The 22,386-nt window shown below is 49.3% G+C and overlaps 2 protein-coding genes across 2 annotated transcripts in view; one reads left to right on the forward strand and one right to left on the reverse strand.

Annotated features, from left to right (window-relative positions):
• The window catches only part of NUCB1 (nucleobindin 1), a 32,740-nt gene extending 18,815 nt beyond the window's left edge, over positions 1–13,925 (forward strand). Inside the window, exons 6-13 of the mRNA XM_007535968.3 lie at positions 1,646–1,831; positions 2,110–2,200; positions 10,598–10,656; positions 10,911–11,003; positions 11,078–11,170; positions 12,104–12,274; positions 12,660–12,756; positions 13,168–13,925. Of these exons, the coding sequence (XP_007536030.1) occupies positions 1,646–1,831; positions 2,110–2,200; positions 10,598–10,656; positions 10,911–11,003; positions 11,078–11,170; positions 12,104–12,274; positions 12,660–12,756; positions 13,168–13,280 (903 nt within the window). The 3' untranslated portion in view covers positions 13,281–13,925. The remainder of the gene's footprint in view (positions 1–1,645; positions 1,832–2,109; positions 2,201–10,597; positions 10,657–10,910; positions 11,004–11,077; positions 11,171–12,103; positions 12,275–12,659; positions 12,757–13,167) is intronic.
• Positions 13,926–21,212: 7,287 nt separating this feature from the next.
• The window catches only part of GYS1 (glycogen synthase 1), a 16,628-nt gene continuing 15,454 nt past the window's right edge, over positions 21,213–22,386 (reverse strand). Inside the window, 1 exon segment of the mRNA XM_060186518.1 lies at positions 21,213–21,220. Within this exon segment, the coding sequence (XP_060042501.1) occupies positions 21,213–21,220 (8 nt within the window).

The raw sequence follows: 22,386 nt of genomic DNA on the forward strand, positions 1-22,386 counted from the left end.
CTCCTGGCCCCTATTATTTATTTATTTACCAGAGTGCTACTTAACTTTGGCTTATGGTGGTTCCAGGTGTTGAACTTGGGACCTCAGAACCTCAGGCATGAAAGTCTTTTGTATAACCACTATGCTGTCTTCTCAGCCTTCAATAAATAACTCTCAAAAAAATTAAAATAAATTAAAAAAGAAAGAAGCGGGCGGGGTAGATAACGTAATGGTTATGCAAAGAAACTCTCATGCCTCAGGCTCCAAAGTTCCAAGCTCAATCCCCCCCACACCACCATAAGCCAGAGCTGAGCAGTGCTCTAGTAAAAAAATAAATAAATAAAAATAAATAAAAAAGAGGGGGGCTGGGTGGTAGCACAGCAGGTAAAGTGAACATGGTGCAATATGCAAGAACTGGCATAAGGATCCCAGTTCAAGCCCCCAGCTCCTCACCTGCAGGGGGGTGTCGCTTCACAAGCAGTGAAGCAGGTCTGTAGGTGTCTATCTTTCTCTCTGCCTCTCTGTCTTTCCCTCCTCTCTTGATTTCTCTCTGTCAACTACAACAGCAATAACAATGATGAGAGTGACAGCAAAAACAAGGGTAACAAAATGGAAAGGGTGGCCTCCAAGAGCAGTGGATTCGTGGTGTAGGCACCGAGCTCCAGTGATAACCCTGAAGGCAAAACAAACAAACCAACCAAAAAGAATGCATGTGTGAGGAGGCCCTGGGTTCAATCCCCAGTACCAAACAATATAACACATAAACAACACATTGAAGATATCAGAGTGATGCTCGCCTTCTCATTCTCTCTCTCTCTCTTTAATATTTGCTTATGTGTGTATTAATGGATAGAGACCGAGAAATTGAGAGGGGTGGGGGAGATAGAGAGAGACAGACATCTGCAACCCTGCTTTACCACTGGTGAAGCTTTTCCCCTATAGGTGGGGACCAGGGGTTTGAACCTAGGTCCTTGCCCACTGTAATATGAGCGCTTAAGCAGGTGTGTCACCGCCTAGTCCCCTCATCTCTTCTTTTTTCTCTCTACCACATCCCATTGTTAATAAATATTTTGGGGCCAGAAAGATAGCATAATAGCATAATGTCTATGCAAAAGACTCACATCTGAGGCTTCAAGTTCCTACATTCGGCCCTGGCACTAGCAAAAGCCAGAGCTAAGCATGAAAAATGAATAAACTGGGCCAGGCAGTGGCGCACCTGGTTAAGCGCACACATCCCAGTGCACAAGGACCCAGGTTCAAGCCCCCAGTCTCCACCTATAGGGGGAAAGCTTTACAAGTGGTGAAGCAGGGGTGCAAATGTCTCTCTGTTTCTCTCTCCCTCTCTATCTCCCCTTCCCCTCTCAAACTCTCTCAGTCTCTATCCAGTAATAAATAATAAAAGTAAATAAACAAAATTTTCCAAAGCAATCAAGTTGCTCTTGTTAAAGTATTCAATCACCTGGAATAAACAGAGAGGCGGCCGTGTCAACATTTCAGGTAGAGCCCAGGAACAGAGGTCAGGCCCAGGCGGAGGGCCACTCACCTGGGTCACATTCAGGGGTGGACACTGGTGGTTGGAATGGGGGAGATGGAGTTTGACACGGAGGCATGATGAGCGCTGTCTGTCTGTCTGTCTGTCTGTCTGTCTGTCTGTCTGTCTTCTCAGGCCACTCGGGACCTTGCCCAGTATGACGCAGCCCACCATGAAGAGTTCAAACGCTATGAGATGCTCAAGGAACATGAGAGACGCAGCTATCTGGAATCCCTGGGAGAGGAACAGAGGAAGGAGGCAGAAAAGAAGCTGGAAGAGCAACAGCGCAAGCACCGAGAGCACCCCAAAGTCAATGTGCCTGTGAGGAACCCCCTTAGTGCCCGACATCCCCCACCTCCAATTCCAAGTCTTGTTAAACCCCATGAGACCATAAGCAACTGGAAGAACTACAACTCCCAGCATGCCTTGAGGCCAAATGGCACTTTTAGCAGACCCAACTAGCCTCGAGGCCTGCTGGGAGTTATAGTTTTTGTACCATGCTGGCCTAGAATGATATTTGAGTTGGGTATGGGGGTGGCGGGAGCAGAAACGGGATTCCAGGTTTCTCGCTCATGAGGCCCTGGCTCTTCCCTCCACAGGGCAGCCAAGCCCAGTTGAAGGAGGTGTGGGAAGAACTGGATGGACTGGACCCCAACAGGTTTAACCCCAAGACCTTCTTCATTCTGCACGGTAAGTGGGTGAGGCAAACCAGAACCCATGAACCCCAAGGCCTGGGTGCTAAGAAGGAGGTCCTAAAAAAAAAAAAAAAAGAAGGGGGTCCTTCTGTCCAGACTCCAGAGAAGGGCTCTGAGTCCATCTCCCCTGGTGGTCTAGAACACCCCATCTTTCTGTTTCTGGAATCTTCCATGGAAGAGCTTGACCCGCACCTCTTTTCCAGGACACAGCAAACCTCTGGATCCTTATGACTGACCAGTCAGTGTCCTTTAACTAAGCAAACCCGACGAGGCCTCATCATAGTACTTAATTGTCCTCAGGGATCTGGAAGCTCCTTTGTCTAGGTGACTCAGAACTGCATTCTCCTCCTTCATTCTTTTTCTCTCTCTCTCTTTAATTTTTTTATATTTATTTATTTTCCCTTTTGTTGCCCTTGTTGTTTTTCATTGTTGTAGTAGTTATTATTGTTATTGATGTCATCATTGGTAGATAGGACAGAGAGAAATGGAGAGAGGAGGGGGAGAGAAAGATAGACACCTGCAGACCTGCTTCACTGCCTGTGAAGCAACCCCCCTGCAGGTGGGGAGCCGGGGGCTCAAACCGGGATCCTTCTTTTATTATTATTATTTTTTTATTTTCCCTTTTGTTGCCCTTGTTTTGTTGTTGTAGTTATTATTGATATCATTGTTGTTGGATAGGACAGAGAGAAATGGAGAGAGGAGGGGAAGACAGAGAGGGGGAGAGAAAGACACCTACAGACCTGCTTCACCACTTGTGAAGCGACTCCCCAGCAGGTGAGGAGCCAGGGGCTTGAACCGGGATCCTTAAGCCGGTCCTTGTGCTTTGTGCCACCTGCACTTAAGCCGCTGCGCTACCGCCAGACTCCCCTCTCTCTCTTTTTAACCAGAGCACTGCTCAGCTTTGGCTTATGGTGATACAGGGGATTGAACCTGGGACTCTAGAGCCTCAGGCACAACAAGAGTCTCTTTGCATAACCATTATGCTGTCTACCCTCCGCCTCCTCTCTCTTAAAAAATTTTTTTTTTAAGATTTTGTTTCTTCTTTCTTTAAATCTTTATTTATTTATTATTGGATAGAAACAGAGAGAAATTGAGAGGGGAGGGGGGATATAGAGAGAAAGAAACCGAGAGATACCTGCAGACCTGCTTCACCACTGGTGAAGCTTTCCCCCTGCAGGTGAGGACCAGGGGGGCTTGAACCTGGGTCCTTGCGCACTGTAATGTGTGCACTTCACCAAGCGCGCTACCAACTAGCCCCCGTTCTTTTCCGCTTTGAGTCTGGGGTTGTCCCACTGCAGGTGGGACCCAGAAGCTGTCGTCTCCCCAGAGCTTATAAGGCCTGATTCCTGCATTTGACACACTACTCAGTACCAAGCTTCATGGGGCTCCTGAGGAGGGAGCTGTGACCAAAACAGCCCCCCTCCACGCACACATGATACACACGCTCTCACACACACATGCTCACACACAGCTGGTGACTAGACAGACAGAAAGTGCAGCTTAGGGAGTCGGGCGATAGCGCAGCGGGTTAAGCACACGTGGCGTGAAGTGCAAGGACCGGCATTAGGACCCCAGTTCGAGCCCCCGGCTCCCCACCTGCAGGGAAGTCCCTTCACAGGCGGTGAAGCAGGTCTGCAGGTGTCTCTCTTTCTCACCCCTTCTGTCTTCCCCTCCTCTCTCCATTTCTCTCTGTCCTATTTAACAATGACAACAATAATAACTACAACAATAAAAACAAGGGCAACAAAAGGGAAAATAAATATTTTTTTAATTAAAAAAAAAGAAAGTGCATCTTATCTGTAAATCTAAGAGACCATGAAGTATCACATATCCTAGAATTGCTACAGCGTCGGCTCACCGCTGGCGATTACATGGCTCCTGAGTTCAGGATGATGGGATGTGGCTTTTCTCTCCTTTTCTTTCGTGGGAGTGAGGGGTGGGGAGAGACGTCACAGCACTGGGTTTCTCCTGGTGCCCTGGCTCACGCCTAGCCTGCACACATCTTACCAGGTGAGCTATTTTCAACACTGATTTTTTTTTTTTCCCCAGAGCTCTGCTCAACCCTGGCATATGGTGTTGTGGGGGATTGAACCTGGGACTTGGAGCCTCAACACAAGAGTTTCATTACATATCCATTATGTTATCTGCTCCACCCTTGATTTTTTTTTTTTAAGATTTAAATTATTTATTTATTTGTAGCAGAAAAAAAAGTTTTATTTATTAATGAGAAAGATAGGAGAGAGAAAGAACCAGAGCATCACTCTGGTACATGCATGGCTGGGTATCGAGCTCAGGACCTCCTGCTTGAGAGTCCAACGCTTTACCTACTGTGCAACCTCCCAAACCATTGAATTTTTATTTGAAAGAGAGACCAGGGCACTGTTCAGCTATGATATATGGTCTTCCTGGGACAGGACCTGGGACCACTGGGAGTTCAGGCCTGCAAGTCTGGAGCACAACTGCTGTGCGGTCTCCCTCCACCACCACCCCCCCCCTTTGCTTGATAGAAAAAGAGAAATCAAGAGGGAAGGGGAGACATAGAAGGGGGGGAGAGGAGAAAAAAAAAGAGGGACAGAAGAGAGAGAACCTGCAGCTCTGCTCTGTCACTTGTGACTCTCCCCTGCAAATGGGGACTGGTGGCTTGAACCCTGGTCTTTGTGCAATATATATGGTTTTATTTTATTTTATTTTATTTTATTTTAAATATTTATGTATTCCCTTTTGTTGCCCTTGTTGTTTTATTGTTGTTGTTATTGATGGTGCCGTTGTTGGATAGGACAGAGAGAAATGGAGAGAGGAGGGGAAGACAGAGAGGGGGAGAGAGAAAGACAGACACCTGCAGACCTGCTTCACCGCCTGTGAAGCGACTCCCCTGCAGGTGGGGAGCCGGGGACTCGAACCAGGATCGTTACACCAGTCCTTGTCTTGGCGCCACGTGCACTTAACCCGCTGCACTACTGCCCAACTCCTTATTTTATTTTATTTTATTTTATTTTATTTTATTTTATTTTATTTTTGTTAACAGAGCACTGCTCAGCTCTGGCTTATGGTGGTGCAGGGGGATTGAACTTGGGACTTTGGAGCCTCACGCATGACAGTCTGTTTGCATAACCATTATGCTATCTACCCTCTTCCCCATATGATTTTATTTTAATGAGAGAGATACAGAGAGAAAGATATTAAGACCACCAGCAGACCACTACTCAGCTCTGACTTATGGTAGTTCTGGGGATTGAATCTGGGACTTTGAGGCTTCAGGAATGAAAGTCTTAATTTGCAGAATTTTTTTTCTTTATTGGGGGGGTTAATAGTTTATTTATTATTATTGTAATTATTATTATTACTATTATTATTATTTTACCAGAGCACTGTTCTTGCCAGGGATTGAACCTGGGACTTTGGACCCTAGACATGAAAGTCTCTTTGCATAGCCATTATGCTCTCTAGGCCCTGTTAGGTTTATAGCTGGCAGTAAAATACAGTTCTTTGTACATGTGTAACATTTCTAAGTTGTCCAATAACAATCTAACCCCCCACCCCAGTCCTCCTCTTTTTTGCAGAATTATTATGCTCCCACGCGCAAACACACGCGCACTGTAATGGGCACACCACCCCCTGGCTGCACTCTGTATAAGTACCACGCGCTAACCGATTGTGCCACTGGCACTCCGACCTAGTTCCTCTCTGTCCCTTTAATTTACTTTTAAAGTATTTCGTGGTGCCACCTGGGAGGTGATGCCGTGGAGGAAACATTAGACCCTCATGCGACCCCAAGTTTGATCTCTGCATCACATGTACCAGAGTGATGCTCTGGTTCTACACCCCCCCTCCTCCTTTCTCATAAATAAGTAATTTTGTGGGAGTCAGGCGGTAGCACAGCGGGATAAGCACAGGTGGCACAAAGCATAAGGACCAGCGTAAGGATCTCTGTTTGAGGCCCCCCGGCTCCCCACCTGCAGGGGAGTCGCTTCCCAGGCAGGGAAGCAGGTCTGCAGGTGTCTCTCTTTCTCTCCCCCTCTCTGTCTTCCCCTCCTCTCTCCATTTCTCTCTGTCCTGTCCAACAACAACGACATCAATAACAACAACAATAATAACTACAACAATAAAACAACAAGGGCAACAAAAGGGCAAAAAATATTCTAAATAAATAAATAAGTAAATTTGTGGAGGCAGGCCCTAATACAGTTTCACTACTCTGAACCTTTCACACTTTTTCACTCAGCTCGAGAGACAGAGGGAAAGACCACAGCACTGGAGCTTCCCCTGTGCCGTGGCGTCACCCAGGTTGAAGCCCGGCCCCCATCACACTGGGGTTAGCCGTGTGGCATCTCTCTTACTTTCTCTTTGTCTCTTTCAAGTTTGTTTATTTATTATTGGATAGAGACAGAGAGAAATTGAGGAGGAAATAGAGACACATCCACCTGCCCAGAAGCTTTCCCCCTGCAGGTGGGGATCAGGGGCTTGAACCTGGGTCCTTGCACACTGTAGTGTCTGCACTTAACCAGGTGCACCACCACCTAGCGCTGTCTCTGTCTCTTTCCATGTGAAGAAAATAGAGAGATAGATAGACAGACAGATCGATACAGATATAAAATAAATACAGGTGAAGGCCCTGGAGAGCAAACAGTATGTGTTACACGGTGTACATTGTCTATTTTTTGCCTCCAGGGTTATTGCTGGGGCTGGGGCTTGGTGTCTGCACTATGAATCCACTGCTCCTGATAGCCTTTCTCTCTACGCCACCCATTTTGTTTCCCTTGTAATGTTGCTGTTACTGTTATTGTTGCTGTTGTCACTGTTGGATAGGACGGAGAGAAATGAAGAGAGGAGGGGAAGGCAGAGAGGAGGAGAGAAAGATAGACACCTGCAGACCTGCTTCACCGACTCCCCTGTAGGTGGGGAACCGGGGGCTCGAACCAGGATCCTTACTCCGGTCCTTGCATTTCGTGTCATGTGCGCTCAGCCCGCTGCCCTACCACCTGGCCCCTCATTGTCCTTTTTATACAAAGTTATCCGAGTAAAGCCTGAAAATCTAACTCATACATGCCCCCGGAGACAGAAGGCCATCTGGCTGTCTTTATCGCCATATTTGCTTTGTTATGTCAGCCTGGATATGAGCCCACCAGGCCTCCAGGGGTACCTGTGTTTGAATTTCATTTGTCCCTTGTGGTTATTGGCTGCTGCACTGGGACAGATGCATTTGCACTTAGACTTCAGCGGCTTACAGGGCCGAGCCTCCCAGACATTTGGGGGGAAGGTCATCTCTGTGGGTGAAGGAGCAGGTGCACACAGGCGAGTGGGAACTTGGTGGGTTGCAAGGTCACTGGAGCCAAAATTGGGGAGGGAACAGCAGCCAGTCCCCAAGGACCACTGCACGCGGGGCAGGGAGTCTGGATCTCACTCTCTGGGCTGGAATACCACAAAAGGGCATTGAGCAGACAACTGCCACCACCTGCAGTAAAGTTGGCAGGCCCCCATTTGACAGTAGTGTTTGAAGACAGTCTCTCCTGACAAAGTCACAGCCATCTGCCCAGTTATAGCTAGAAGGTATTGGAAGCTGAAGGTGGGAAGCAGGGACGAGCTGTCAGATTCCAGATTCATCTTGAAGGCCAAGCTCTGATAGGACTTGCTGATGGGGGAGTCGGGCGGTAGCGCAGCGGGTTAAGCGCACGTGGTGTGAGGCGCAAGGACCGGCAGAAGGATCCCGGTTTGAGCCCCCGGCTCCCCACCTGCAAGGGAGTCGCTTCACAGGTGGTGAAGCAGGTCTGCAGGTGTCTGTCTTTCTCTCCCCCTCTCTGTCTGCCCCTCCTCTCTCTATTTCTCTCTGTCCTATCTAACAACGACGACATCAATAATAACTAACACAACAATAAAGGACAACAAAAGAGAAAACAAATAAATTTTTTTTTTAAAAATTTTTTTAAAAAGGACCTGTAGATGGGATGGAGGAGGACTCAGAAGAAGAGAGGGCTCTGGAGTGACAGGAAAGTGAGGTGGCCTGAGCAGCTGGGATACTAGAGAGGAAAGAGGGGCTGATGGAATGGCTCCCACATGACCCGGGTCTGGGTTCAGCCCCCTGAAGGGAGCTTTAGTGCTGTGGTTTCTGTTTGTTTCTTTCTTCTTCTTCTTCTTCTTCTTCTCCTTCTCCTTCTCCTTCTCCTTCTCCTTCTCCTTCTCCTTCTCCTTCTCCTTCTCCTTCTCCTTCTCCTTCTCCTTCTCCTTCTCCTTCTCCTTCTCCTTCTCCTTCTCCTTCTCCTTCTTCTTCTTCTTCTTTTTTTCTAGCGTTTGCCCTTCTTCCGTAGCCAGTCAGCAGCGTCAGGTGGAGCCTGATGTCAAGTTTCGAGACCTCCTTTGAATCTGGAGAGGTGACAGTCGTTGACTCTGTGGGCCATAGTCTGTCTGGAGCCGCAGGGGCAGTTCGGGTCGTCTCTGGCTCCCCAGCGATGGAACATAGCGGCGCACCGGCCATGGCCTGTTGGATAGCGAAAAATTGAGGGGAAGGGGAGATAGAGAGGGAGAGAGACAGAGACACGTGCAGCCCTGCTTCATCACCAGTGAAGCTTCCCCCTGCAGGTGGGGGGCCAGGGGCTCAAACTTGGGTCCTCTCGCATTGTAACACACGTGGTTAACCAGGTACACCACCACCCGGCCTCCGGTGCTGTGGTTTTTGTCTGTCTCCATCTTAAAAATAAAATAGTGATGGTTTGGGGAGACAGCATAATGGTTCTGCAAAAGACTTATGCCTGAGGCTCATGTTCCAGGTTCAACTCCCAGCACCACCATATGCCAGAGCTGAATGGTGCTCTGGTCTCTCGGTCTCTCTCTCTCTCTCCATCTATATCTCTCTCTCCCTCATTAAAATTTATTAGTTAATTAAAAATAAAATGGTGGGGGAGACAGCATAATGGTTATGCAATGGTCTTTCTTGCATGAGGTTCTGAAGTCTCAGCTTCAATCTCCCTATTCCACCATAAGCCAAAGCTAAGAAGTGCTCTGGTAAAATTAATTAATTAACAGTAATAATCAAATAGGGAAGGGTAGGCACATGCCAAGGGAGGTTGGGAATTGGGTCTGAGCATATCAGATTAAAGATGTCTCAGGGTAGGGCGGTGGCACATCTGGTTAAGCACACATTGTACTATGTGCAAGGATCAGGATTCGAGCCCCCAGCCCCCACTCGCAGGGGGGACACTTCACGAGTGATAAAGCTGGTTGGTCTGTAGGTGTCTTCTCTTTCTCTTTCCCTCTCAGTTTCCCCTCTGCTGTTCACTTTCTCTCTGTCCTAATTAAAACACAAACAAAACCATTCAAGATGTCTGTCGGGCGTGTATATGGAGATGAAGAGAGGGTAGTTGTATAATCAGGCGTGGCGGCAGATGGAGGATGGCCCTGAAAGCTTAGAGGGTGAAGGAAGGAGCCCGGCATAAGCAGTGCTGGACAGTCAAACATCCTGTCATGAGAGAAATGTTCTGTGCAGTCCAATATGGCAGCCACATGTCTAACATGGTGGCTGTTAGTTTACGAGTGAAGCCAGAGCACCAGCCAAGTTCGCGCAGCACAGGGGGTCCAGGCAGGAGTGTCAGGCAGGCAGACACGTGCAGTGTTCTACCAGCTGAGCTCCCCCCTCCACACACACACACACACACACACACACACACACACACACTGCCTGACTGGAATTCAATAATTTTTTATTTGAGGAGCCCACATGGCTAGAGGCTACCCTTTTGGACTTTGAGAGGATTAGCTAGAGATGAGGCCAGGGGTACGTGTAGGGGGTGGAGGTCAGGAAGTCAGAGGACGCAGCCAGTCAAACAGCACAAGGCACCGCTGGAGAGGAGGGAATGATGTGCGTGCTGGAAGTCAGGACAGAAAGTTAAGTAAGATGCGGGCTAATCATTAACCGTCGCAGTTGCAAGGTCACACCTGGCCACCTCTGCTAGTCTTTGGGGGGACTTGGGGGGCTCTCTGCGGGGCTGTGTAAGGCCAGGTGCTCTGCCTCAGCTGAGGGGCCCAGGGTCCTATGTTTTCAGGGGCTGGATTGGCAGAGAGGGATTCTTCTGGCTCCCTGGGATAAAGGCTCCTGACACTCTTTAAGTTGGGGGTCAGAGATCACCAGGCCTTAGGGACCACACACTGTCCTCTTGGAAAACAGCCCCAGGAAAGATCCCATGAAACCCCAGCATTTAGGGACCTTGTTTGATATGGAATGGGCTGTCCTAGCAAGGGGTCCTTGGGACAGTGGAGCTGGAAGGCCACCGTTCTGCTGTGGGAGACCCGCTGTTAGCTATCCTCTGCAACAGATGCGACATCCGCCCCGTGCCCCCTTTCTAGTGGCTGTCAGGGACCCTGTCCTCTGTGCTCCAGGAACCTGTTGTCTCTTCCTCCCCAGATATCAATAGTGACGGTGTTCTGGATGAGCAGGAGCTGGAGGCCCTTTTCACCAAGGAGGTGAGTATCCTGGAAGCCATGGTCACTGGATGCCAACATCAACCATCCGAGCTCCACTTCCCTCCAGCCCTGCCCGCGCCTCATTTCAGAGAACTACAACTCCCAGCAGCCTCCGGGGCAAAGGGCAACTGCTAAGAGTGTCAGGGTGCCCCAAGGGCTGCTGGGAGTTGAAGTTATGTCATTGGGAGGCATGGCTAGGAAAGAGGTTGCAAATCCTCCGCGTCTCCTGAACCCGGAACCCGGAACCCTTGCAGCTGGAGAAGGTGTACGACCCCAAGAACGAAGAAGACGACATGCGCGAGATGGAGGAAGAGCGGTTGCGCATGCGGGAGCACGTGATGAAAAACGTGAGAGAGAGCGGTGTGGGGGCTGGGGAGGGACGACACTGAGCTCTGTCGCTGACTCTTACCTGACTCCCCAGGTGGACACCAACCGGGACCGCCTTGTCACCCTGGAGGAGTTCCTCGCCTCCACCCAGAGGAAGGAATTTGGGGACACTGGGGAAGGCTGGGAGGTGAGGATGTGGATGCTTCCTCTGGGTCCTGAATGAGCCTCCACCCGCATCCTTCCCCATCTTTCAGGGTCTCTGGCCACGGGACTTTCTCTGGACTTCTTCTGTTCGTGTTTAACGTTTGTATTTATTGGGCAGAACGATCGCTCAGGGGGTAGGGAATGTGCCTTGCCATATGCATCGTGGCCCGGGATCGAACCCTGGCATCGTATGGGAGGGGGGAAGCTCCGGTGCTGTGATGTCTCTCCCTCCTTCTGTCTTTCGGTCTCACTGAATGAAAGGCAGCCAGTAGAAATGAAATCACACCGGGCTGGGTGGTGGCTCACCTGGCTGAGCGCACGTGCGACAGTGGACAAGGACCCGGGTTCGAGCCCCGGGTTCCCACCGGCAGGGGGAAAGCTTTGCGAGTGGTGAAGCAGGTCTGCAGGTGTCTCTCTGTCTCTCTCCCTTTCTAGCTTCCCTCCTCCTCTCAATTTCTGGCTGTCTCTATCCAATAAATAAAGGTGGTAAAAAAAAAAAAAAATTAAGAAAGAAATCACACATGTGATTTCAGAGCTAGATCTTGGCTCTGAGATACACACACACACACACACACACTCACACACACACACTTGAGAGAGAGAGACTGGAGCACTATTTAGCCGGGACATAAGGTGATACCAGGTATTCAACCTGCAGCCTCAAAGGCCTCAGGTGTGCCCATTAGTGTTCTAACAGACTAAGCTGTCTCTCTCGCCTTCTGAACCTCTGTCTCCCATCTTCACCCTCCAGTCTCTGGCCACCTATCCCTCTGGGTCTGGGTCCCACCTCCTCCGACCCCCACCCCCTTCAGGTCTCCCACCACATGGCCCAGGTTCCTCTCAACCATCGTCTTTAGCAGAGCTCTGGGCAGGGTGGGCTGGCCCAGGCTGAGGCCCCCCTCACCCCACCCCACAGACTGTGGAGATGCACCCCACCTACACGGAGGAAGAGCTGAAGCGTTTTGAGGAGGAGCTGGCTGCCCGGGTAGCTGAGCTGAATGCCAAGGCCCAGCGCCTCAGCCAGGAGACGGAGGCTCTGGGGCGCTCCCAGGGCCGCCTGGAGGCCCAGAAGAGAGAGTTGCAGCAGGTGACCCTCCAGGGGACACTGTCCACCTCCTGAGTCCCTGCTGGACCTTGTCCTTGTGTTTCTAGAGGTGGGGAAAGGACCCAGATAATGATGTCAGTCACTGGAAAATCCTGGGGTGGTGACTACCATCTTGACTTAGGGCAGATGCCATGGCTGCCATGTTGAATAAGGGCATGGGGGTGGGGGTGGGGGGGGGGCCCAGGTGGAAGAAAGGAGAACTCAGGGAGAGCTTTCCAGACCTGAGGTTTGGCTCAAGTTAGGGCAGGAAGCACTGGGCCTGTGCTATTAGATTCAGCTGCAGAGAGTGAGAGAGAGAAACTGAGGTCTGGAGAGAGAGAAACTAATTGCCTGTGGCTAACCCCTCCCCGTCCACACACACACACAGGCCGTTCTGCAAATGGAGCAGAGGAAGCAGCAGCAGCAGGGCCACAGCCAGCCGGCCCACGGCCCTGAAGGACAGCTCAAATTCCGCCCAGACACAGGTGCTGCCCCGGCCACTGGGATGGAGGGGCCAGGGGACCCCTGGGTCTGAGGGAGGAGGGTCTGGGGGGGGCCTTGGATGTAAGGGAGATGGGTCTGGGGGTACCCTGCGTGTGAGGGAGGAGGGGTTGGGGGGGCCCTGGGTGTAGGGGAGAAGGGCCTGGGGGACCCCTGGGTGTCTGGGAGGAGGAACTTGGGGGCCCTGGGTATAAGGGAGATGGGGCTGGGGACCCCTGGGTGTGAGGAAGAGGGGTTGGGGGGGCCCTTCATGTGACAGAGGAGGGGCTGGGGGACCGTTTTTGAGGGAAGAGGGTTTGGAGGGGGCCTGGAAGAGGGAGGAGGAGCTGGGGGGGCTCTGGGTGTGAGGTTAGACGGGCTGGCATATCCAGCGCTATCAGTCCCTCCATTTCCAGATGACGCACCTGTCCCGGCCCCGGCTGGTGACCACAAGGAGGCACAAACTTCTGAGAAGAACGTTCCAGAACAGTCCCCCGAGCTGCCCCGGCCAGACTCCCAGCACCTGTGATCCTTCAGGGAGTCCCAGGGATTCTCTTGATTTTTTCCCCAAGACAGCTGAAGGGAGTGGGGCGAGGTATGGCAGACAGCCTCTTCCCGGGACAGTCAACATGTGTCACCTGCTAGTGGCAGAGTGACAGGCTGGCACCTCACGCAGCTGTGTATCCACCGCCCTCAGCCTCCACAGCCTCCCACCCAGCAGTCCCTTCCGCCTTTCCCTTCAGAGGGATCTGACTTCTCTGTATCTGCTGGGGATTCCCTGGGCCAGCCTGACACAGGGACTTACCAGAGGCTGGCCCAGGCTCGGCCCCTCTTGTCCCCTGCGTGTCCCCAGCTGCCAGGACCCTGCCTGCTGCTCTGGACCCAGCTCCTGTGGCTTTGTAGGACTTGGCTGATTCCCTCAGGAACTGTCTGTCCCGTTGATGGGGCCAGTGATGCCTCTAGACACCAGAAACCTGGACTCTGCGTGATCTGGAACCTACCCCCAGCCCACCCACTCCTCCCCACCCTCCTCCCCACGAAGTGACCCCACTTCACCTAGAAGAAATGTCTTGCTCCCAGCCCTTCAGTCTGGGTGGGGGGAACCCCTGAGCCCTCACCCCCTTGTTCCGTGTTTGACTCTGTATCATTCATCTAAATACATTTTCTGCACCAACCCACGTGGCAACGTGTCTTAGTAGCCACTGCTCCCACGCTCTCCCCAGCTCACCTGCCTCAAACCTCAGTGTTCTTGTATTTGTTTTTTTAAACATACGGACTTTAACAAAATATACCCACCCGACCCCCACCTGCAGGGGTAATACTTTACTACGAGCAGTGAAGCAGGTCTGCAGGTGTCTCTCTGTGTGTGTCTCTGTCCTATCAAATAAAAATGGAAAGAAATAACATATACACACACACACACACACACATATATACTTATTCACGGAGTGAGGGAGATAGCATAATGACAGCAATAACAACAACAATAATAACAACAACAACGATAAACAACGAGGGCACCAAAAGGGAAAAATTGGCTTCCAGGAGCAGTGGATTTGTAGTGCAGGCACCGAGCCCAGCAATAACCCTGGAGACGGAGAAAAAAAAAAGTAGCATTGCGAGTCAGCTCACATGGATAACACACCTGCTTTGGCATGTATGTGACCCAAGTGCCCACTGGATGAAGCTTTACTTCTGTGGTGTCTTTCCCTCGCTCGTTCTGTCTCTGCGAAGGTCATCTTGCAGTGGTTAGGCCCTGTTGATGAGAGAGAGGGAGAGAAAAGGAGGGAAAAGAAAGTAACAGGTGTCATCCAAACAAGTCCCACATCACGCAGACAGCGTTAAGAAACATCATTTAGAAAAAGAAAACTCGGGGGCCAGGCGCTTGCACACCTGTACTGAAACGTGCACACGGTACACGCGCACACCTGTACTGAAACGTGCACACGGTACACATGCACACCTGTACTGAAACGTGCACACGGTACACGCGCACACCTGTGCTGAAACGTGCACACGGTACACGCGCACACCTGTGCTGAAACGTGCACACGGTACACGCGCACACCTGTGCTGAAACGTGCACACGGTACACGCGCACACCTGTGCTGAAACGTGCACACGGTACACGCGCACACCTGTGCTGAAACGTGCACACGGTACACGCGCACACCTGTGCTGAAACGTGCACACGGTACACGCGCACACCTGTGCTGAAACGTGCACACGGTACACGCGCACACCTGTGCTGAAACGTGCACACGGTACACGCGCACACCTGTGCTGAAACGTGCACACGGTACACGCGCACACCTGTGCTGAAACGTGCACACGGTACACGCGCACACCTGTGCTGAAACGTGCACACGGTACACACGCACACCTGTGCTGAAACGTGCACACGGTACACACGCACACCTGTGCTGAAACGTGCACACGGTACACACGCACACCTGTGCTGAAACGTGCACACGGTACACACACAAGGCTAGCAGAAGGACCTGGGGAAGGGTTCGAGCCCCCCGCCCCCTGCAGTGGGAACACTTCGAGTGCTGAAGCAGATCTGCAGGTGTTCATCTTTATTCCTCTCTCTCTTCCTTCCTGTCAATTTCTCTTTGTCCTATCAAATGAAATGGGGGGAAAAAATGCCCCCCAGAAGTGGTGGATTCATAGTGCTGCTTCGAGCCCCAGGGACTGAGAACTTCAAGAGGTCATTCCTCCCGTTGTTCCCCCAACACACACACATACACATGCAGGCTGATACCCCACTGCTACAGAGAGACGCCGACACCCCATTGCTACAAGGAGATGCCCCAGGCAGCGAGCGGGCAGCAGAGTCAGGCAGAGGACAGGCTGGATCCAGAGTCCAAGCTCTAAGCGTCGTGAGTGCTCTTCCTGGCTGGTGGGGCATTCACGGGCCAACAGTTCTGCTGGCCGACAGAGTTAATAAATGTCTCACTCTGCCCCTGGCAGGGCTGATTTTCTCTGAAACTTTACTTCTTCTGCTGCTTGTGTGTGAGGCCCTGCTGTCTGTCACCTCCCCTGGTCTTCACGCCCTGTCGCCTGCTAGGTGACAGTTTTAGTGTTTCAGCAAGACCCAGGAGACCTCTCATGGGACCTGCCTTGGCTTCTGGCCCAAAACCCAGGAGACCTCTCATGGGACCTACCTTGGCTTCTGGCTCATGCTTAAAAATACTTTTTTTGTTGTTTAGTTTTATTTAAATTTACTTGTTTTTATTTATTTTTTTATATTTATTTACTTAATCCCTTCTGTTGCCCTTGTTTTATTGTAGTTATTATTATTGTTGTTATTGGTGTTATTGTTGTTGGATAGGACTAAGAGAAATAGAGAAAGGAGGGGAAGACGGAAAGAGAAAGACAGACACCTGCAGACCTGCTTCACCGCCTGTGAAGCGACTCCCCGGCAGGTGGGGAGTTGGGGGCTCAAACCGGGATCCTTACGCTGGTCCTTGCGCTTTACACCACCTGTGCTTAACCCGCTGCACTACGGCCTGACTCCCATTTTTATTTTTAAGTACATTTAAAAAAATACATTAGTGATTTAATAATAATCGATAAGATTGTGGGCTAAGAGGGGTACCGTTCCCACCACCAGAGTTCTGTGTCCCATCCCTTCATTAGAAGGTTCTCTATTCTTTCTTCCTCTGGGAGTATGGACCAAAGATCTTTATGGGGTGCAGAAGGTAGAAGGTCTGTCTTCTGTAATTACTTCTCCACTGGACATGGGCATTGACAGGTCGATCTATACCCCAGCCTGTTTCTATCTTTCTGTAGTGGGGTTGGACTCTGGAGAAGCGGGGAGAGAGAAAGAGAACCCAGAGTCAGATTTTTTTAACTTTTAATTTTTTAAATATTTATTTTCCCTTTTGTTGCCCTTATTGTTGTAGTTATTATAGTTGTTGTTATTGATGTCACCATTAGATAGGACAGAGAGAAATAGGGGAGGGGGAGAGAAAGACAGACACCTGCAGACCTGCTTCACCGCCTGTGAAGCGACTCCCCTGCAGGTGGGGAGCCAGGGGCTCGAACTGGGATCCTTGCCCCAGTCCGTGCACTTTGCACCATGTGTGCTTAACCCACTGCGCTACCGTCCAACTCCCAATTTTTATTTTTCCTTTTATTTACTACTACCATTATTATTATTCCAAGAGCCCTGCTCAACTCTGGTTTACGGTGGTGCTGGAGATTGAACCTGGGACCTCAGCCTCAAGCATGCAATTCTTCTTTTTTAAAAAATATTTATCCCTTTATTCCCTTTTGTTGCCCTTGTTTTATTGCTGTGCTTATTATTGTTGATGTCGTCGTTGTTGGATAGGACAGAGAGAAATGGAGAGAGGAGGGGAAGACAGAGAGGGGAGAGAAAGACAGACACCTGCAGACCTGCTTCACCGCCTGGGAAGCGACTCCCCTGCAGGTGGGGAGCCGGGGGCTCGAACCGGAATCCTTAAGCCAGTCCTTGTGCTTTGCACCACCTGCGCTTAACCCGCTGCGCTACCACCGGACTCCCAATAAAACATTTAGAGAGAGAGAGAGAGGAAGAGGAAGAGAGAGGAGAATGGTTGTGGCTGGGGAAGTAACTCCACTGGCAGAGCAATGGATCTGCATAGCTGAGGTTCCCAGTTCTATTCCCAGCACCACATGTACCAGACTGGTGCTCAGAGTTCTCTCTTTTCATTTCAATTATTATTTATTAATTATTTTTTAAAGATTTTTTTTTCTTTTTTGCCTCCAGGGTTATTGCTGGGGTTCAGTGCCTACACCATTCATCCTCTGCTCCTGGAGGCTATTTTTTCCCTTTTGTTGCCCTTGTTGTTTCATTGTTGTTGTTGTTGTTGTTATTGCTGTCCTTGCTGTTAGATAGGACAGAGAGAAATAGAGAGAGGGGGAGAGAAAAACAAACACCTACAGACCTGCTTCACCTGTGAAGGGACTCCGATGCAGATGGGGAGGGGGGAGGGCTCAAAGCGGGATCCACGCTGGTCCTTGCGCTTCGTGCCACACGTGCTTAACCCGCTCTGCTACCTCCCGACCCCCTTATTTATTATTTGTAATGTTACCAATTTAGTGAGAAAGGTTAATTTAAGCATCTACAATGGTGACGTCAACCCCAACTCCGGCTCAGTAGTGATGGAAGTAATCTGTTCAACAATCTCAGGACTGTGTAAATCGAGTGGCTCGTGGATCCTCGTCTGGAAGCGATCCCAAGTCTTAGAGCCTTCACCACAGGGAGTATCCTTGTAGTGTCTCTCAGAGCCTTGGTAAGAGTTCGAACAGGTCTTTTTTAAAAAAAAAATACAACAAGGGCAACAAAAGGGGGAAAAATAGCCTCCAGGAGCAGTCAATTTGTAGTGCAGGCAATGAGCCCCAGCAATTTCCCTGGAGACATAAATAAGTAAAATATTAAAAAATAATAACATGGGGCTGGGTGGTGGTGCACCTGGTTGAGTACACATGTTACAATGCATGAGGACCTGGGTTCAAGCCCCTGGTCCCCACCTGTAGGGAGATAGCTTTGTGAGTGGTCAAGCAGACTGCAGGTGTCTCTATCACTCCCTTCCCTCTGGATTTTTGGCTGTTTCTGTCCAATAAATAAATACAGATAACTTAAAAATAATGATAATTACATTCCCTCCCTGTGGGGCCTGCTGTGTCCTCAGCCTAAACCCTAAGGGACCCCAAAGATACTCCTTCCTGCCACGCCCCACTCAACTCCAGAATGATGGGTCTGACAGGGTCAGCACCCCGGAAAACTCTCTTCAAGGAAGAAGAATTCTGGGAGTGGGTCTTGGCATCCTGAGCAGATCTAAATAGGAAACTCTGATTATTGTTTTCATTATGTACATGGTAATGATGCTGTGTAATCGGGGACGAACAGCCCCTGTTCCCAGATTAGATACAGATGAACAGGAAATGAGGTGGACAAAGTTATGGGTCATCAAATACATAAAGTTTTAGGAAAAATTCTTAATAATACTTATCTCCTCTTATGAAATATGTTAAAACTCTACATAAAATACTGTCTGCTAAGCCTGTTACTCAGAAATGCATCACCCCATGAAGTACGACATTTCTGTGTAAAACCGCAAGGCCATCTAATCAAGAAATGAGCTTTACTTTCTGTTCCAGATATTGTTTATGGAAGACTGAAAGATATATAAACTCTCACTGGCTGAATAAAAATTGAGTTCAGATTCCCCCTCCAACAGAGTGTGGTGTGTTCTGTTCTCCCCTGCGCCGACTCCTGACCCACTGGGTGGTTGCCTTCTGAGTACCCTGCTCCTTCCTGATGCTCTTCTGCTGTAGCGGTCCGTCGCACCTTCCCACTGAATATACTTGTCAGGCCTGACCACTTGCTGTCCCTAGTGTCAGGCCCCAGACAGGCACAGAAGATGCCTTTGCAAAGCCCCAGGCATGGTCACCAGGGTCCACAGAGTCGGGTCAGCATGTCCTTTCTCCTTCACCCACCTTGAAAGTCTTTTTGCAGTCAACAATATTTATATACCTTTCCTATATTTGGGAGTCTTTTTGCAGTCAACAATATTTATATACCTTTCCTATATTTGGGAGCTATTCTCTTTCCTGATCCAGCTTTCTAGCCCTTTTTCCAGCGAAGACATCATTTCCCAGACAATAACTTGGGTCCACCTGCATATCAGATGTCAGGCTCAGGAAAAAAAAAAAAACTATATAGTCACAGGCCCTTTGAAATATAACTAAAATATGCCTACTAGCTACCTTCAAAATGGAGACCCCCAAATCTTCATCTGCAATATTTCAGCCTTTAGATTCATGATTAGTCAATAGTTTGTTTGGCTTTATATGTTTTTTTTCAGCCATCAGGTTCCAGATGCTACTATGATGCCAGCCTGACTTCCCTGGGTGTCTGCATCCCCAGAGCCCTGCCCCACTAGGGAAAGAGAGAGACAGGCTGACAGTATGGATCGACTTGCCAACGCCCAGGTTCAGCGGGGAAGCAATTACAGAAACCAGACCTTCTACCTTCTGCATCCCACAATGACCCTGGGTCCATGCTCCCAGAGGAATAGAGAATGGGAAAGCTATCAGGGGAGGGGAGGGGATACAGAGTTCTGGTGGTGGGAACTGTGTGGAGTTGTACCCCTCTTATCCTATGGTTTTGTTAGTGTTTCCTTTTTATAAATAAATTAAAAAAAAAAAAGTCTTTTTGCAGAACCATTATGGTGTCTCCTCAGCTCAGACTTAGATTTTAGGTGGGTTTACTAAAGAGTCAGACTGGAGACTCTGAAGAACCATCATGTAGCTATGAAAAAACTGCTCCAGCTTTGAGTGTTGTCATCGTGAATGCGCCATGTGTACATGAGGTGAGGTGCGATGTCTTAGAATTTAGTGTGAGTAATGACTTGGCGTCTGTGTGCTGAGGTAAGCAAGCTGTGACATTGCATTTCCCTTCTCCCAACCTACTCTTTCAGCCCGTCCTTCTGGAATACAGGGTCCAGTTGTCCTGGTGCAATTACTCCTCCTCCACCTTGAAGGCCCCCCTGCCCCTGCTCTCCTTCCTAAAGAACAGAACCCAGCCAGCAGTGTGGTGACTCCTGTCTTGCATTCATACTGTCTTTATTTTGATTTGGGGATTAACGGGTGGAGTTCAATTGATGAACACATTCTTTTTTTTAATATTTATTCTCTTTTGTTGCCCTTGTTGTTTTATTGTTGTAGTTATTATTGTTTTTGTCGTTGTTGGATAGGACAGAGAGAAATGGAGAGAGGAGGGGAAGACAGAGAGGGGGAGAGAAAGATAGACACCTGCAGACCTGCTTCACCACTTGTGAAGCAACTACCTACAGGTGGGGAGGTGGGGATTCTAACCGGGGTCCTTATACCTGTCCTTGCACTTTGCGCCATGTGCGCTTAACCCGATGTGCTACCGCCCAACTCCCTATTTATTTTATTTTTTTGTTTTTTGTTTTCCCTTTTGTTGCCCTTAATTTTTTAATGTTGTTGTAATTATTATTGTTGTTATTGATGTTGTCATTGTTAGATAGGATAGAGAGAAATGGAGAGGGGGGAAGACAGAGGGGAGAGAGAGAGACATCTGCAGACCTGCTTCACTGCCTGTGAAGCGACTCCCGTGCAGGTGGGGAGCCAGGGCTCGAACCGGGATCCTTACTCCAGTCCTTGCGCTTTGCGCCACATGTTTAACCCGCTGCGCTACCGCCCGATACCTTGAACACATTCTTTTGTGTTTGGTTTTTGTCATGTTGCTGTGAATATCTGTGTATGGATTTGTGTGGATACAAGCTTTGACCTCTCTAGAATAAATATCCAGGGGTATCACTTTTTATTTGCTTTTTTCTCTTTTTTTTTCACTATAATATCTGTCCTTAATGCAATCCAGTAATACTTCCACTAAGCAGTTCTCATGGGCATGGAACCCTATGTCCCCACAGGAACCTCAGATTCATTAGACGTCTGCAAAGGAAAAAGTCAAATCTGCTAGGGTTTCAGTTGGCCAACTCTTTACTAGTTGACTCAGAAAATAATCATTTGGGGAGTCAGGTGGTAGTGCAGCGGGTTAAGCACAGGTGGAGCAAAGTCAAGGACCAGCATAAGGATCCCAGTTCGAGCCCTCAACTCCCCACCTGCAGGAGAGTTGCTGCATACGCGGTGAAGCAGGTCTGCAGGTATCTGTCTTTCTCTCTCCCTCTCTGTCTTCCTCTCCTTTCTCCATTTCTCTCTGTCCTATCCAACAATTATGACATCAATAACAATAACTACAACAATAAAATAAGGGCAAAAAAAGGGGATAAATAAATATTTAAAAAAGAAAAAAATATTTTGATATTGTAATGGAAAACCAGATGAACGCAGAGTGCCCACTCTCCTGGCTCAGCCTGTGTAGATATTTTAATCTATGTGCCTGGTAGAGATTTGTATTTCCTCTGTGATATAGGGACACAGAGCCCAAGTCTGTATTTCCTCTGTGCCGGATGGGTCACAGCAATCAGTGACTGCAGCTATCTTATCTCCTCCCTGCACATTCCTCAGCTAGTAGGCCCAAGGCACGGGTGCCTGAAGACAAGGATGACTAGGGAGGAATCCAGCTGGCCTGGGACTGAGACATACTGGGCCTCCCCATCTCTGCCTGCACCAAGGCCAAGGATCAGGTGCGTGTAACTATGTGACAGATTGCCTTTGTCTGTTTTCTGCTTGCTTTGAAATAATGAGATAAGTCCATCTGGTCTGTTCTCCCTGTACCTTTTTGGGGAGTGCAATGTAACCAAAATAAAACTGTGGGCTTTTCCAAGGTGCAAAGAAAACTTCCCAGAGTGACCCAAAGTCTCCTACACACACACTGGTGTAATAAATTGCTCTCTTTCACCAAGAGCTGGCACTAGCCTTGTGCTTTAGGGACCATTTCTGCAACAACACATTTTACAAAACAGACCCCAGAATGCCACTGAGCCTCTGACACTTGTGTCTGAGAGATGCTAGTGTGGCCTCCTCTCTCTTCCTTTTTATTTTCTTTTTAAGATTTTATTTATTAGTTAATGAGAAAGGTAAGAGGACAGAGAGAAAGAACCAGACATCACTTTGGTACATGTGCTGCCAGGGACTGAACTCGGAACTTCATGCTT

The sequence above is a fragment of the Erinaceus europaeus genome, chromosome 2 (genome assembly GCF_950295315.1).
Source record: "Erinaceus europaeus chromosome 2, mEriEur2.1, whole genome shotgun sequence".
Taxonomy (NCBI): Eukaryota; Metazoa; Chordata; class Mammalia; order Eulipotyphla; family Erinaceidae; genus Erinaceus; species Erinaceus europaeus.